Raw genomic sequence first — 18,389 nt, 5'->3', positions numbered from 1 at the left:
TTTAGGAAAGTTTCTGCTTTTGAATTCCAAGGATAAATTGGACCATCATTTCTGAAAGACATGAGTTGACTGTTACATGGATATTTCAATAAATAAATAAAATCAGATAAGATAAGATCAGAATGAGTGTGCGAGGGGCATGTAGAGTCTGCATATTGATTTTTATTCCCTTCACTATCATCGTAGATTGTAATAAAATCAAAAATCAAAATCATCTATCAGATTTATTCAATTAACGTGTTTAAGTTTCCTTGTACTTATTTACTAAGCAACAATCATCTGCAAAAGTTCCTACAATGGTTCTCGACAAGTCTTGTTATAACATATTAATTCTAAATCACTACCAGTTCCTTTATTTTTTTTATTCATTTGAATACAAAGTTAGTTTTTAATAAATTAGTTCAAAATGTGTCTAAGAAAAAAAGAGGTATCAGATTTTCTCTTCAGCCAAGCTAAACATCGGTTTAGCTGGAAAGATAAACTGCTCTCTAGAGAAGTGCATTGAGGGAGGCTAAACTAAAGCAGGGAGTTAAATCATAACAAGTGTGAATGGCTATTAATTAAGACTGAGGGGAAAGGATCCTCAGCGTAATCATCAAGTTCATTAACTGCTGGGATACACAAACTGCTGAGTTTAGCAAAAGAACAGAACAGAAGCCAACTGTGTTTCTTTGCATTTTATTCATTTTAAGACTTGAGAGGAAGAAAATAACCTGCAGAGCATTTCTTGGATGAAAGGGTTAATTAGATAGAAGTGATATAAAGTGCAAAGTTAGTGGCAGCTATATTGGACATTACAGTCAGAACAGGTGAGTAGACTAAATTTTCCTCTTCACACAACTTTATTTTTCTTTTTTGAAACTTTGATAGCAGAATAAAAATTAAGCGTTGTTTTTTTTCTCTCCTGTCTTTCCCTCTGTTATTGAAGGCTTTTTTGTATTATTACCATTGTTGTATTGATAAGAGTATTTTTTTTTTCTTAGACCCTAATTTTTTTAATATATATGTATGCTTTATACTCAGGTGTGTGACTTTTGTATGTTGCACTTTCAAAACTTAATAAAGATATCTTAAAAAAAAAAAAAATTAAAAACTAAGCAGCATTTAGTTCCTATGCTCCAGTTATCTGGAACAAACTTCCAGAAAACTGTAAAAGTGCAGAAAGCCTGAGCTCCTTTAAATCAAGACTAAAAACACATTTGTTTAGGATTGCCTTAGACTGTACTAGTTAAACAGTTCAACTTTTTTATTTTCTTTAGTCCTACTTTTTTTAATATTCTTTTTTGCTTCTACATTTTTTTATTGATTTTTTTCCTACTTGCTTTGATTCTGTTTTATTTTCCTATATTTTAATTCATGTAAAGCACTTTGCATTGTCTTTGTACTGAATTGTGCTATACAAATAAATTTGCCTTGCCTTTATATTAATGTCAGTTTGGTTGTACCTGGAAATGCTCGTATTCATTAAGGAGATACCGGCTGTGAAAAATCCAAATTTAAAACGGTTCCTACACATTAATAGAGCAAATTTTCTACACCTATAAATCCTCCACCATTTAAGTTCATATACATTTATAATATGCTGAAGCATTTTAAAGTGTTACAGCAAGTAAAAAAAAATCTGAAATCCAGAAACAATTCGGAAGGAAGGGTTAAGATGGGAGAGAAATTAATATGGGAAAGTGTGGGGGTTATTATGATTTCTGTTGTTTTTATCATTTTATTCTTTTATATGTTTTATATTGCTGTCAATCATTTGTTTTTCTATATGTTACTCTCATCATTCGAAATAGTGTATGAAGGTCATAAGACAGTCAAATGTTTTGCAAGAATGCTTTCCTGTTTTTGAGAAGCAGAGAAGTGAAAAGTCATAACTCAGACACCTTGTGTAAGCGTATACTGAAATCAGACAAGTTCCCTATCTTAAAAGTTTATGCTATGTCTAAGAGACTGCGTAATCGAAACTAATGCCTGCTGTTGTAATGTGTTGACTGCTCAATAAAAAGCCTGGCAAGTGTTGAGCCAAGCGGAGATGCAGAGATTGACAGTTCAACTCTGGACTCCCCTTTGCAAAGCATTTCAGGAAAAATCTTACACTGTCTTTGTTTCCATTTTTTATAGGTTAAGGTTTGGGAAACTTAACAACCCTAACAGAAAAGATGGAAGTGTGGAAAAGATGAAGGGTGAAAAGGAGAGAAGTGAATGGAGGAAATATTGACACAAGGAACACAGGATAGGGAGGATGGAAAGAATGAAGAAACAAGGAAAGGGAAATGAAAGGCTGAAAAACAGTAGAATAGTAGGAAAGATGTGATGTAAGGACAGAATGGGAGGAAGATATGCAAGAAATAACAAATCTCAATCCTTCAGAATCCTTTTGATGTCTTACCTTTCCAGGCTACTTAAGAACCATTTATTCAATTTTCACCTATTTTTCCTTTTCACTGAGGATTGTAACTCATGTCCATGAAAATGATTTACAGCAATGAACTGAGGAAGGATTTTTTTCAGCTATTGGGAAATATTAGTGTAACACAACCTTAGAAGAATGGCATTTGTGATTTTTTGAAATATAACATTTTTAATTTTACTGAGGGTGCCAAAGGCAAAACACTAGCTCAGAGGGGACTGTGATTTTTTCTGTTGCAGCCCCTAAGCAGTGTTGTGGTCAAGACCACCTAACCCGAGTCCAAGACAAGACCAAGACCAGAGTGTATCGAGACCGAGATAAGACCAAGACTTTTAGGGTCCGAGACCGAGTCAAGACCAAGACCGAGGGAAGTCGAGACCGAGTCAAGACCAAGGCCAGCGCCAGTATGTGACAATAAAATGTGACACATGATCAAAATCACAAAAATTGATCTAAAAGACCCACATTCACATAAAAAAACACCTAGATATTTAACAGACAGAACTGGACTAAACATTAACATCTTTATTTAGTACTTCTGTGTAATAATCACAGAATTTCAAACAATTAATCAAAGTCGATCAAAATTGTATTTTCTCTGCCTTTCATGAACAGTACATACATTTATGCTGTTTTTAAATGTGCTATTTCAAAACAATGTGCAAAAGTGTAAAACTGAAAAAATTCCAATCATTTCTCTTGTTTCTCTCTCATATACAGATTAAAGCTATATTATATAACGTTTCTTAAATAAATCTATATCTGTCACCAAGTTGTGAAATATGTTATGAGACAGATAATTTGTTGAAAAAATAGATTGATCTCCTTCACTTCCTCCCTGAGCTACTACTGACATCTGCAGAAATACAAACCCCACTGAAATACAAAGTGCACAAAAGCCTGACTGACTTTTTTCAGTTCCAAGAACCTGTTGCTGAATCAGATGGTTTGTTTTTGACCAAGCAGTGTATTTCTCTAGTTAGTACTGGGAACTTGTGACTTTCAATCGAAGTGCTGCAGCCCGCGCGCAGTTGAAAAAACAAAAAAAACAAACAAACATGCCTTTACCAATGAGACAGGTTATTGCTTGGATTTGAATCCAAGCATCCAATAAAAAGAAGGATCTTAAAGAAACGGATAATATTCTGATGATTAGCATTATTTCCACAGTTGTGGTCTTGACCGGTCTGGAAATAAAATGCTGAGTCGTCAGTGCCCGAGACCATCAAAAAATGGTCTCGAGACCAGTATCGAGACCAAGACCGATCTCGAGTACTACAACACTGCCCCTAAGCTATGGAATGAGCTTCCTCTGGCCATATTAGCCAGGTCTCTTCAGTTTTAGATTTTAAATCTCTTCTTAAGACCCATTTCTTTTCCTTGGCTTTTAAGAAAATGAGATGTTGTCTTTGTCTTACTGTATTTATTTTATTATTCTATTATTGCTTTTTATTTTATTACAAATATTATACACTTTATTTTTTTATGAGTGATTATTTGTAATTTATGATTGTGTATGGCACTTTGATCCTGTTGGGTGTTGACAGTGCTTTATAAATAAATTTGGTACGGTACAAATGTACAACTATAATAAACCATAAAATTAACTGAAACTTGGGTATAAGATGCAGAGAACGGGTCTGTTTTAATATTTCCCCTTAGGAAGGCTAAAGTCAAAATAGCAACTCTTAAAACAATCAAATAATGAAATACAAGGAGAATATTGTTCCAGTGCTTGCATTTAATTTGGACAGAAAACTAGGCAAAAATAGTAGTGCAACTTCCAGTAATAGTTGTCATGTAAAAACAAATTCAAAAGAAAAAAAAAAACAGGAACAGGCCGTGGGAATACTTCGAAAACCTCAACTCTGCATGGTCATACTGTATGACGCATTAGCACATTAAAACCTGAACCTTATTGATTAAACAGACCTGCTTTAGGTTCACTCTAACAAATACATCCAGTTCACTTTTTAAAATATGCTTGATGAGACATGTCTATTCAGTAAAGATAAATATCCATGTTCAACAGCAAAAGAAAAGTAACAGATTTCAGAATTTGTTTTTAATTTTCCTGCAGATAAATAATGAGATGAGTTTCAGAGATCGAGAGCTCCAATGAAGCTGTCCAAAACCTCTGGGAGATAAACCAGCAATGATGTTTAAACATATCTGGACAATCAGGGACAAATAAATTATACAAACTCAGTATTCACACACACAGCCATAAATCTTATAAATAAACCTGAAACAAAATGAAACATCTTTTTAAAAAAATGTGTGCAGCAGGTGGTTTGCTATGTATACAGGAATAATATAGGGGAGCTACAGCTTTTATTATGGGAGGTTTTGATTTATTAGACCTACTTGATAAGAAAAAAAACATCCTATCCAATTAAAATCAACCTCCATTAATCAACTGATGAATCGTCTTTAATGGGGTCTTTGATAACAAGCAGATAAAGAGTTGCAATTTATCTTTAAATTGGTAGCTGCACCATCACAGCAAGTCCTTCAGTTATTTTAGGAGAATAGACAAAAAGTCTGCCACCTAGTGGAGGAGCATGGGAGAGCCTGGTTCCCAGGGGCTCACAGGAAGACAAACTCCTCACTGCTCCTTCTGGTGTTACTCCTGCTCAGTGGTCCTGGAGGCAGAATGTGGGCCAGGGGTCCACTGTGGTTGCTGCTGGGGCCCTCAAGTCCATAGTCCTGCCCCTGCCCCTCGACGAAGGTAAAGATGGGGTATTTCTCCTTAGATGAGGATATAGCCTGGATGGAGAACAATATTAGTGAAAATAAAACCTAAATAGGAAAAAGGAATGACAAACGGGCCTGAAACACACAAAAATAAGAGTATTAAAAAAGGTTATAATTAGGGCTGGGTATTTTCGCCAAAGTCCTGATTCGTACAGTTCTAAATCGATTAATTTTGATTCGATCTGTTTTTACAATGAAAGTGGTTCAACTGTGTTTCAAAATACTCAAGTCTTTTATTTTTTCCTGTCATATTAAACACAAAGTGCAAGTTTGAACTTGAGATGTGAACAAAACTGTCTCAAAAGTGCAAACTTGTTTGTGAAAAGTGAAAAAGTGAAGCCTCACTCGAGCAAGCAGACGTGACACAGCAGACATACATGAGCTGCATTATCTCCTCTGCACCATATGTGCAGCGTTGTCTGCAACAACTACAGGGTGTTTGCTGGTCAGCCCCCATTTGTTAAAGTCTTCAGTCAACCTATTGGCTATATTTGCAGCTGTCTGGCTTTAATTAATCTTGAGTTCATTTTTTCTGCTCAGTTGAATGTGAACGTCACGCATGTCACTATAAAACAAATCAATCTCATTTCCTAGACATTGATTTTGCAAAAATGTAAAGGAATTGATTCAAAATTGATTTTTTTACCCATTCTTAGTTATAATAATTACCAAGTATAAAAATTTTAACTATAAACATAAAGTAATGCATAATTGTGAAGAGAGAGAGGGAAAAAGGGTTTAAAGGGGTAAAAACTGAGCTTCTTATAAGTAGTTAAAAAAACTCACTGTGCTGACAGCAGAACATAAAGATTCAAAGTCCTTCTTGTTCTTGGCATAGAAGCCGATGGTGCAGCTGGGATCCATGCGGCTGAAGGGCATCTTTTTAGGAGAGCTGCAGTGGAACGACTGCAGAGGGATACAAGGTGATATACATCACAAGAACCGAGTCAAATGGTGGGAAACTATATCTTATTACTGTAGGAGCAGATTGATTTTTAGATTCTGCAGTGTAAGATAAATGTTAGGACCCTGAGGGGGAAAGACATGACAACTAACCTCAAGTGAGAAGTCTGCTTGAGCGACGTCGATGGTCGGCTGGCAGAGGTGAGGGTCCAGATAGAGCAGCTGGTCATCTGAACATGATAAAAAGTCACAGTTTTTCAGGTGAAGATTATTCAAAGTCAACAAACATCACAATGCAAAAACAATCTAGAAATACAAAAGCAGAAGTACAAATTTACTTATGTATCTACCCTTAATTTGAGTAGGTAAAAAAGATGGATTTGCCAATTAAAGGAGTACCATATTTTCGGACTATAAGCCACAACTTTTTTCCCATTTTTCGACCTTGCGGCTTATATAACAATGCAGCTTATCTATAGACTTTTACAGCTAACGGCCACTAGGGTAATACCTTAAAGGAATAGTACACCCAAAACATGATTAGCCTTCATTTTCTACTCACCCCCATGCTGAACAACACTCTGGAGTACTTTTTTGATATCTCAAATGCATCTGGAGATCTGGGAGGCTTCTTGCTGTCTGCTGACATTCAAATAATGGAGGTCTATGGTGACCGAGACAGAAAGGTCCATAAAAGTCCACAAAAAAACGTGTCAATATTCCTCCATACTGCTCGTCCAATGTATTCCAAGTGTCCTGAGTGGGTAGCGTCCATAATTTACTCGAAACGAAGTCATTTAGAATGTTTTTAGAGCATAAACAGTAGTGTATAGGATTTCCTGAAAGCGAACGCCTGCGAGTTCACGAGGCTACGGAAGCTGGCAGACCAAACCAAATGAAAGTGCGCATTCAGCTCGGTAAAGAACTCATGCTCTTCCTCAACACTGAAGTCCTCAGACATTTTTCTTTCGTTGTTTCTTTCTTTGCACAGGTAAACAGCACATTTCTTCTTCTACGCTTGCATTATTGGCAGAGCAGACGCTGAATGCGCACTTTCCTCTGGTTTGGTCTGCCGGCTTCCGTAGACTCGTAAACGCGCTTTCAGGAAATCCTATACACTACTGTTTATGCTCTAAAAACATTCTAAATGACTTTGTTTCGAGTAAATTCTGGATGCTACCCACTCAGGACACTTGGAATACATTGGACGAGCAGTATGGAGGAATATTGAAACGTTTTTTGTGGACTTTTATGGACCTTTCTGTCTCGGGCGCCATAGACCTCCATTATTTGAATGTCAGCAGACAGCAAGAAGCCTCCCAGATCTCCAGATGCATTTGAGATATCAAAAAAGTACTCCAGAGTGTTGTTCAGCATGGAGGTGAGTAGAAAATGAAGTCTAATCATGTTTTGGGTGTACTATTCCTTTAATCTATGGATTTTACCATCCACCATGTTGACGTCACATTTGCTTCAACACACAAGTACAGTAGCCGCACGCGCAGGAATGCAGAGGTCCTCTGGAAGCAGACTTCTACCGCGAGTGGTACGAGACAGAACGACAGCGAGAAAGACGGACATTGCGAGCGCAAGACAGGGCTTGTATATGTATAAATCATGCAATTTAGCTTCTGCGGCTTATATTCAGGTGCGGCTAATAGTCCGAAAATTACGGTAGTTTTAATTCTTAGAATAAGACAATTAGATAATATGCACTTAAAATGTAAATTGTCCTGTTCCGTTGGCAAAGTGTTTCCCTAACCTCCTCAAGTCAATGAAAAATGCACTTATTTTAAGAAAAAATTACTTATTTAGATTTGAATTTTTTGCAGTGCAGCTTTGTCTCAGCTCTTTGGGATTTAGTCTTCCTTTGATGTGATCATTTAAGCAGCAGCTGGATCTCACCTTGGAAGCCGATAAAGTACAGCGAGTGCTTTGGTTTCCCTCCAATTACTCCGATACAACAGTCCAGCTTCAGGATGTTCTGAAGTGGAACACAAGTGCTTTCAGAATACGGTGGAGCATTTTTAGCAAGCAGTGAGTGAATGAGGTGTTTGGTTGGTCAGAATATTCAGACCTTGACGCACTCGATGTAGGACGGGTTGAGGGCTTCTCCTCCGAGTCGGACCGGCACCAGAATGATAACAGACTTCCAGGCTTGGTTTGATGGGTCAGCAGGTGTTAGTGACGGATCACAAAGACGCAACACGTCCTCTTTGTACACTTTGTACCAGGATAAAGATATAAAAGAAAAGAAAAAAAATTTGCTGTAAAAATGAAAAACATTTACAAGAAAAGTAGAGAAAAACAATCCATGTGCATTAAACCTTACCTGTACAGTCCTGAGCAACATATACAGCTAGGTTTTGTGCCACAGAGTTTTTGGCCACAGCTTTCCTGCAAACACCAAACAAAAACAGGCCTTTAACTGACTGCAGGATATTTAAATAGTACTGATCCAAACATAGAGCACTTACCGAAGTATATGTGCCACTATGGAGGGCCCATACCAGTCGCCAGCTTTCTTCCCTGAACTTTTGCCTATTTCCACCAGCTGGTGGACCCCGAAAGGTGCTGGAGGTTGATCTCCAAACCAGGTAATTAGCTTGGAGTGGATGGGCTCAGCCTGCTGGTCCTTTGCACTATCTGGTCTTTTTCTCGGGCAGAATTTGGGTGCCTGACTGCTGGCAGGGATTTTCTCTGGGGTGCTGGATCCCCGCAAAGATCCAAAGGAAGGGATGGGGACCCCTCCAGCCCGTACTGGGGAACGAGGGCGGAACACCTCAAAGTCCACATCAGTTAGCTGCTGAGCATCTGGCCAGGCCCAATCTACCACAGGAACAAACAAAACAACAACTCAGAAATAATAATCTAAAGTTAGGACAACCATTGACAGTTTTTTTTTATTATTATTATTCTAACAAATACAGAAAATAATCTGCTAAAATCGTCTGTTGACTGTTGTGTTTTTTTAAACATGCTGAGCGTTTTACAAAAATATGAGAATAGCAATCAATCAACCAGAGAACAAAACATTTACTTAATTGTAATGATAAATAGCTTGTATATGTAAATTTTTTACTTGGGAATGCCAGTTATTTTATCTATTATAGTAATACCAGCAGGAGGCAAAAAAATCTATAATTATTTAATGAATATTCTCAGCATGCTGCAAATGGCTAAAGTCGTCTTAGAGCCAAGGATCCAGCAAAGAACAGCAGTTGTAAATCCCGCTTTTTGCACTGTACCTTTAAAGCTACAGTGTGTAATAATTACAGGGATATACAGTAAGAAATGTAATATATTATACATAACTATGTTATTTATCATCATCTACGAGCTCAGCCTCTTAACCTTAATATTTACGTTGCCTTAGAATTCGTTATTTATAATTACATAGGAGCGGGTCTCGCAGCCATGGAGGCTGACATCTTTGCGCTACGGCAGCGCAGAGGCAACAAACTAGCCGCCAAAACGTCACAACGATGTAGAAAAAATAACGGGTATATTTATTATCTTAAGTCTACATGAAATCTATACCCTACACAGACTAATGAAATACTATCTGTAAAATTATCTATGTTGTCTATGTCTTCTCACTTGAGAAGGTAGGTGATACGGACGTCGTGGAAGACATTTTGTCCCGTAACGCTCGCCGTACTGTTGGGGGGGAGAAGCGGTGGGGGGGAGATGTTCATGTTGCTGCGGTCTGCAGTCTGACCGCTAGATGACGCTAAAAGTTACACACTGTAGCTTTAAGCCCAATGAAACAGCGCTAATATAATGCTACGTTCACACCAAAGGCAGCAGAAGCAGCTAGTTTACATGCAAAGTCAATGGTTGACGCTCATCAAGGCGCAGCGCATTTTGAGCAGCTGAAGCAGCGCGTCGTGGCGTTTGCAGTGCGTTCCGCGCCAATCACAAAAGACGGTCCGTTGTACACGATTTGTTCCTGACATGTCAATCATAGTCATCTGCTTGTCCCTCCCCCCTGTGCGTGTACCCTGACACATGAACGAATCGACCCCCTAATGCTCGTGCAGGACGCCCTTGCTGGAAGCTAGCTACTGTTATGCTACGTTCACACCTAAAGCAGAAAAAACGAGCGGGTTGTTTCATTTTTGATGCTTGTACAAGTTTAGCTCTGAAGCGCGGCCGAAGCATCTTTGCTGCTCTGGCTGCGCAATGGAAAAAGTGGGTCTGATGCACGTTGGGCAGGGCTAACCTATCCTTTCTTTGCCTGTAACAATGGCAGCTGTATTTGCTGTGATCAGTGGGTAAAAAGTAGTTTGAATCTATTTTGAAGTGAGAAAGTCCACCTGAAAACATTGTCTGTGCAGTCAGTTCATCCAAATAGATTACCATCCTGGTTTCAAATATTATTTCTTTTGGAGCTGCTCAGACCCCCACATACCGGCAGTGCTCTGTCACTAGGAATCCCATTCAACAGCAGCCTATGGCCCGGTCGCCTCCCCACGGTTTGCCACGGCGGCTGGAAGGCGATTTTCACGTACATAATCCAAACTGCAGGCACCGTGATAATAAAAGCGAACCTTTTTTTCGACATTTTAAGTTGATTTAGGCGTTAATAAACTGTTTCAGAGGAGTGATCATAGCGCTCTGCATCATCAGTGCTGCCTGTCTCCCTGTCAGCTCCCAGATCAGCGACACGCTGCCTCAGCTGCTCTAGATGCGCTGCAGACAGCATGCGCGTTCATGTGTTTTCAAGGAGTGGTCTGAAGGGAGAGTCATGGTTGTGTCCGTTCAAAAATATAGCTTGCTGGAACCGTTTTACCAAGATCTCCTACAGCACCTTTAAGGATAAAATCCTAATCACCATCTTCTCATTTCCCACTGTAAAAGTATGGTCCAAAAAAAAGGCCAAAAGTTGTAGCACTCAGGCCAAAGGTTTTCTATTTTTTTACAAGTAAAACTAATTGTAAGAAAACAATCTTTGAATTTATTTACACTTGTTCACATTACCACCAATCGTCCAATTTATGTTAATGTGATTTTATGTACGAGGTCATTAACAATAAAGAACCACAAAAATATGAGTTTATATATTCCTTGCTCCTGATGAACAAAAGCTTCCCCCCAGAATGATGCTGCCCCCACCATGTTATATTAGGGGAATTTTGGCCAGGGTGATTTGCAGCTTTAACTTTTAAATACACTGAAGGCTAAAGTTTTTATATTTGTTTGCTCATTTAAACAGAGTACCTTCCACAACATGTTTGAATTCTTCTGGCTTTCTTTAAACAAAGTCTTTCCGTTTTCTCCAAAAAGAAAATAATATATGGAGCATGTGGGTTACAAATATATTTACATTATTATTCAGATAAAATTTTGAAAAAAACATGAGGGCATTCTACTTCCCTATTATGTACTTGATGTCCTCTAAGTAGCAACATCACTGAAGTTTATAGTTTTACTGGGAGCAGATATGATCAGGTTAAAGGGCAGAGTTTCTTCGAAAGGCAATTATTATAAATAAAATATTGTTCTTTATAAAATGTGGGTGTGCAGATGCTTAAAGAAATAACAAAGCTAAATTTGATGTGTCTGCAGATACCAGATTCGTTTGGACACTTTCTAATCACTCCTTATTTAATAAGGTCATCTCACCTTAGTGGTGGCAGTCAGGACTGCTTTATGTAAAAACCTATAATTTGCTAAGTGGATGACATAAAAATCCAGTAAATCGTGCATCATCCAACCAGTCAAAGGAGCCTGATTTGCTTTTAGTTACAGAACCAAAGTATAAAACACAAACCTCTGGGCATCAGGTGGACCACCAGCCCCTGTGCCAGCAGCATCTGTCCGCTGCGCAGCATGCAGCCCCAGCCACAGTCCGTTGTCCAGGTAGAGCCGTCCAGTGGAGGGAACTCCCTCCGGTAGGTCAGCCATATTCTGGACACAAAATCCCGACGGAACCTCTCCACCTCATCTGAGAGGGTAAAAATTAAAAAAATGGGTTTTTAACTAAACAAAACAAGTAAATTAACTAAATTCAGCTTCTTAATAAGGTCATGAATCTTCCATAAGAAACAGTCTGCAAACATACCTTCACTGTTGAGCAGATAGGAGTGTCCCAGAATAGTAACAGGAGAGACTTTATTGAAAGAAGTTTTTGTCTTAATAGTCCAACCTGAAAATGACAGAGAAACCTGTGTGATCTCAAAAAGCTCACTCTGCTGGTCTAAACTTCAGCGGAGATGATGTTACACACCATATTTAACGTTGTTCCATGCAGACATCAGTTTGGCCTTTACTTTCTCCATCTCATCAGGCTCTCTGGCTGCCTCTCTGCTGGAATCTGAAGCTTGAGGCGTTCTGAATCCAAAGCTGCGCTGCCGCTCCAGAGGCGGCTGCCTCCAGCTCTCCACCTGCTCATCCTGCATCACTAAGCCCACGTACTGCGCTGCACTGGGGGACACCGAGTTCATACCCTGATCCCTCAGAGGTGGACCCTGCAGCTCCTCATCGCAACATGGAACTAAAAGGGAAGAAATAAGTTAAAAAATGCCACCTATTTAATTTCCCTTTGGGATCAATAAAGTATTTTTAAGTTTAATCATAGTAGAAAAATTAAATCTATCTGAAAAAATATCCATATCCTGCATACGAATTGAAGTACTTTTACTAAGATGGAAAATAATGTGGTGGAGAGACCAGAGTTTAATCCAGGTATGCAGAGTAGAAAGTATCACACACAGCTGCACATTGCTGGTCAGCTGCCCAACTGTGACTTTCTGAGTTTTAAATCAATTGTTTTTTCTTTTATTAAATATCTAAAATGTATATAAGCGTATATATAAACTTCACCAAATATCATAAGTTTTTACTGGAATGTATTTTGTTTCTTTTTTTAGGTACTGAAATTATATTGTATCAACCATATTAAATAATGTGATATTAGTTTTGGTCATATTGTCATATTGTGTAATTAAATGTTATATTTTTAGAAGAATGGAAGCTGAAATTTCAATTATATTTCAAAAGGTTTTGTACTGCATTTGAAGGGTAAAAATTTTATATTTCTTATAATATGAAAGGGACATAACCTTTATGACGTTTAAGTTAAACTGCAATTTATCAGAACGGAGACAAGAGAAAAATTAACATTACTTGTTTCTTTTTTTAAAAGCTCCAAAACTGAAATGAAATAATAGTGGTTCTTAACAAAAGACATGCTTTGACCTGAAGTGAGGAAATGCATTTAAGCCCTATATTTAAAACCCTGATGCTGCTCCTATGTATTAATCTTTACTTTCTTTGTTTCTTTTCATTTCCTTTTCTACTTACACTGCAGTGTCCATAAAATCTATAAACCCCCCTGCATGAATTATAATAAAGCAATTTATATGCATAAATCAAGTGGAACACTATGGCGATAGCCGTACTGCTCCACTTGTCAAAGCAAAATCTGTTGGGCTCTTTTTGGCATCAAGACAATTATTCTTATTGCCACATTTCCAGACAGAACACTGTTAAAAAAAAAAAAAAAAAAAAACACTGATGCTGCTCCTATGTATTAATCTGTGCTTTCTTGGTCATTATTTGAAAGGTCTTGAAGTAATCTTCAGTTGGTTGTTTTTGACAATTAGCTATAATTAGAAGTATATACATTCATTCAAATAAAGAGACATGAAAACCATTTGAAGAACTAGAAAACTTTAGATTGATTGTAAATTTAAAGAGGAAAAAAAGAGCTAGAATGGAATTTAAATAACTTGCCTGAATATTAACTATAACAGCCACACAATGAGTGTAAACATGAGTAGAATTTAATGGATTATTCCCAAAGAATTGCACAATAAATGATTGTCCCACCCTGAAACTCGTGAGTAGTAGTTTCAATAAGGAACATACAGTTGTACAATGCTTGAAAAGTAAAAAAGAAGCACAGGCGTCATGTGATAAGCATTTGACAACCGGTATGTCAGGCTTTTTCTTTTTTAGTGCCACAGAAAGTCATCTGATCAGTCAACTGGCATCCATGCGGTTAAGTCTCTTTAACATCACCAGACAACTCGTATCAACAGCTAATAAGAGACAGAGGAGTAAAACATGTATGGTTCCTGCCAATAGGTCAAACCGCTTTACAGTATTTAATTACACCGCAGTATGGTCTTACGACATTAGGTCCAACCCGGACCTCTTTAAAAGCACCCTTTATGTAAAGTGTTTCAGTTGGGGACCTACCTGTCCGAGCTCCGGGTTAAGCAGGTCGGTGTCTGGTCGCACATTAACTCATTTTGGTGGCTTCCTCGAGCCTTTGACTGAAACTAGAAATAATAAGCTAACTTTAGCGCTAGCCCCGGCGTTAGCTTGGTGAAATTTAGAAGCACGCAACAAGCCTCGTTATATTCCAACAAACCACAGAAAAAAAAAACAATTCGGAAGCGGTCCTCCCTATAAAAAAAAAACAAAGCAAGATATTTTTATAGCTTAATAAAACCACAGCAACACTGCCCGCCCAGCTACCTGCCCCCAGCTTCTGGGTCCCTTATCGGTCACAATATTTACTTCCTGTTGTCCTTTTTTTTTGTTTCTACGTGATTGGTTAAAATAACAATAACGAGAAAGTTGATTCGCTGGCTATCTAAACACTGACTTCAGACCTTCTCATTGGCTAACGTTAGCCAATGAGAGTGTTTGAAGGCTGTCAGAAGGCCAACGTTAGCCAATGAGGGTGTCTGAAGCCACCCGCATTGGCTAAAGCCAATAACTAAAACTCATACTCTGAGATTTATTATATGCCTTATATGTGCTCATTTTAAAACCAAACTGAATCTGCTATCAAGAGAAGTATGTTATAAAGAAAAAAGAATAACCATAAAAGTTTGTCAAGGTTTTTAAAGATGTATTAACGCCCCAGAAAATTACCATTTTGTGGTACAAAACCTTGATTGCAATTGAAATGAAAAGAGGATCACAGACTACTGCATAATTGTGAGGATACCTGGTTTATATGAGTATCAATATGGTGTTCCCTTGAGAAAAGATCCATACAGGGATGCGGGATAAAAATAAACAATGGAATACTCAAGTATATAGAAACAGTCACTGAAGCAGCAGCTATAAAAGCATCAGTCCATCTTCTCCCACTTCTGGTGCCTATCTTCTGCAGTTTATGGGTGACAGACAGGGTACACCCTGGATAGGTTGCCAGGCAACACAGAGACACACAACCATGCAACACACACTAACACTTAAGGACAAATTAAAGATGGCAATTAACCTAAAACATGTTTTGGATAATGGGAGGAAGCTGGAGTACCCGGAGAGAACCCACACATGCACAGGGAGAATATGCAAACTCCATGCAGAAAGACCCAGGGCTGGGAATCAAATCATAAAAGCAACAGTGCTAAAAACTGCTTCTCCGTGCATCCTGCTATATATATCAGTTAAGATACGCTAAGCAACAAACCAAACCCAGATACCTTTTAAATGTCTGAATGATGACCTGACTGGGCTGCCTGGATCTCCTCCCTGATGGTGAGTAGCTCAAATTCATCATGGAGTGGCTGAATTGAAGAGTGAATTATGGGGTCTGCCTTTTATAGGACTCTCTTCTTAAATGGCTAATATAACTCCTATAATTGTAGCAGCTTTTTGTAGAATTTGCTTGATCCTGTTCTTGTCTCAAACAGATTCCCAAACGAGGTAATAAAAGTGAAAGTGAGGACAGATTCTATCAAAGTTACAGAAAATGGTCCTCAGCTTTTTACACACTCTAAACATTTAATTTATTGGAGGAAGTGGCATCTGTGGTGAGTTTTTTTACTCCTTTCATCTGTATTTTCACTGAGTGGGAACTCATTGATGACAACCCCCAGATATTTATAGGAAAGAACCCTCTCCACAGGTTCATTTTTAGTGAGAAAAGAAGATTCTGTAGTCGGCTTGATTCTAAAATCTGTATACGTCTTTGTTTAAGAGACTATTAAGGTAAAATATATCACACTGAGAAATGAAATCCTCTATTACCTGACTAGGTGGGTTCGTCCTCTCCCTGTAACAAAATGATGATAAGTCTATCATCTGCAAATTCTAGGATATGTGTATCTATATACTGACTCCGGCAATCTTTAGTGTACAAGATATACAGCAGGGGAGACAGAACACAGGCCTGAGGAGAACCAGTAGAAAATAAATGCCTAAAATGAGATAACCATCAACTCTGACACTCTGTGATCTATTTACACGGAAGTCTGACACCCCTCCAACGATAGGACACAAGTTAAAATCAATCAATAATTTACCAGCTGAAATGTTAGGCTGGATTAAATTAAAAGCAGAGGAAAAAAGTAAATAAGTGAGCATATTTGCCAAGGCCATCCAGTGCTTAAAAATCCAATTAAGAAGTGTTATCAACCTCTCTATTCCACCTATAGGCAAATTATAAAGTATTTAATTTCTCCTCATCTGAATCAAGCGACTTCTTAATTTGTTTTTCAAGGGTTTTCATATTTAAAAATGTGAGAGCCACATTTCTGAATTTTTTTTGCCCTTAGGGGACTGTTCTTTGGTACAGGAAGCATTATAGAGCTTTTTCACAATGCTTGAACCATTTGCCGCCCCCATGAGTGCTTAAAAAATATAATGAAAAACACAAGAATTTGGTCTGCATAGTGCATAAGAAGGCCCCCTGAAATACTATCTGGAACTGGGTGCTTGATGATTTTAGTCATACTAAGCACTTCCTTAACACAAATTCCACAGAAAGGGAAGAACTAATTTTATATCTCCTAATTTCTTGATGAGTCATATTATATTCATAAAAGTGCTGAAAACATGGAAGCATAACTCAGATGAGTTTATACTGGGTAGAGCCAACTTTCACTGGAAGGATGTTTCTAGTCCTTGTTCTCTTTAAAACACCACCGTTCTTTGCAAAATAGTTAATCATCATTAAAATTGGATAATCATTGGTGAACATCAGTTCTCAACAGTTTGTAAATATTCCACATTGACAGCAGCTTTGGAATCTGACTAGTCCAGTCCAGGGGTCTGCAACCTTTGGCTATTTAGACCCTTACTTTGGCTAAAAATGATAAAGAGCCAGTTAGTTCTTTAAAGTAATTTAAATGCATTCATTTACAAAAAAATGAATAAATGCACAGACATATATTTTTGATCTTTTAAAATTAGGAAAAATTAAGGATGTTTTTGTTAAATCATTTTCCACAAACACACATTTTATTCCTGCCTTTGAAAACCCAACATTTGAAATGGCACAGTGGTTATTTAAAAAATGAAAAATGTCCTGTGGTAGACATTTATTAAATACAAGTCATCTTTTCATTTTTGTTCAAAAAAATTAAAAGGTAATCAACTATTTGCAGCTTTTTACAAGTTGAATTGGCTGGGGTAATATCATAAAATGGGTCTTTGGATTGTGCAGGCAGCAGACCTCTGGACTAGACCTTAACATTAATATGGTTGGATCTATTATTGTGGCTCTGCCTAAATGTTGTGTGTCATCCTGTGTTAGAAGCAGCACACCTGCTCGTCTTTTTTGTAGGATTGTTTCATCAACTCCATCAATCAAAACAAAAAGCACAAAGCTGCCTCAACTATATTTTAGGTTAGGAGACGTACTGGTATAAAAATGAACTCTTCATTTTCCTACAGGCATACTATCTAGTAAGCAAGTTTTAAAAAAAGTAAATTTTTGTTCAGATGGACCTTCTTTTACATGTGTGTCCCTCATATAGATTCTTGACAGAAGGTTCCAAGATGTTTTATGCAATCTATATAATTTTTCGAGGGTTTACGACCAATAGTTTATTTTTCTTTTACCATATTCTTCCAACTTAGAAGGCAGCTTTTCTCCTCCCCTCCAAAAGTATCTGGGCTTCTTAACTGTGCCTCTTATTATTGCTTTCCTTACACACCCCGACAGTTTAGGCGTACATGCAGATCTTACTTTGTAGTTGTGCCACATTCTTGGTTTTTAAATGATAAACCCTAATAGTAGAAATTTCACAGTGGGCCTCAAACAACATGGATTCTAAGTGTCTTCAATCTCCCTCCAGACTCTGAGGCATTGATTTAAGAAATGAGTGCCTCACCTAATACAAGACTTTCGAAATACTGATGAAGATTCTCAGTCATCTAGTTTCCAAGCAATACAAGGCCTTGTCTATATAAAGCCTCAAACTCACTGCGAATCCAGATATTTGAATTGAGAAAGCTTCCTGGACGGGAAGCAAAACGTCTTCAAACCTTGGAAACCAAGTCCAGTGGATTGTTTTTTGTTTTGTTTTTAACTTTTACAGAATGACTTTCGAAATCTCTTTTCTTC

General features: G+C 37.8%; 1 protein-coding gene across 1 annotated transcript; it reads right to left on the bottom strand.

Annotated features, from left to right (window-relative positions):
• Positions 1–4,131: 4,131 nt before the first annotated feature.
• On the bottom strand, positions 4,132–14,598 carry atg4da (autophagy related 4D, cysteine peptidase a). Its single transcript, XM_038271128.1, has 11 exons — positions 14,279–14,598; positions 12,303–12,569; positions 12,138–12,221; positions 11,847–12,020; positions 8,548–8,899; positions 8,403–8,467; positions 8,148–8,293; positions 7,976–8,054; positions 6,224–6,300; positions 5,954–6,073; positions 4,132–5,179 (listed from the first exon to the last, which is right to left on the bottom strand). Exons 2-11 carry the CDS (start codon positions 12,517–12,519, stop codon positions 5,000–5,002), a joined length of 1,494 nt encoding a protein of 497 aa, XP_038127056.1. The 5' UTR covers positions 12,520–12,569; positions 14,279–14,598; the 3' UTR covers positions 4,132–4,999.
• Between the last annotated feature and the right edge of the window lie 3,791 nt (positions 14,599–18,389).

This window comes from Cyprinodon tularosa, unplaced genomic scaffold, assembly GCF_016077235.1.
Source record: "Cyprinodon tularosa strain WSP-4 unplaced genomic scaffold, ASM1607723v1 ctg79, whole genome shotgun sequence".
Lineage (NCBI taxonomy): Eukaryota > Metazoa > Chordata > Actinopteri > Cyprinodontiformes > Cyprinodontidae > Cyprinodon > Cyprinodon tularosa.
The sequence above is the reverse complement of the archived record's forward strand: the minus strand, read 5'-3'. Positions and strand labels throughout refer to the sequence as shown.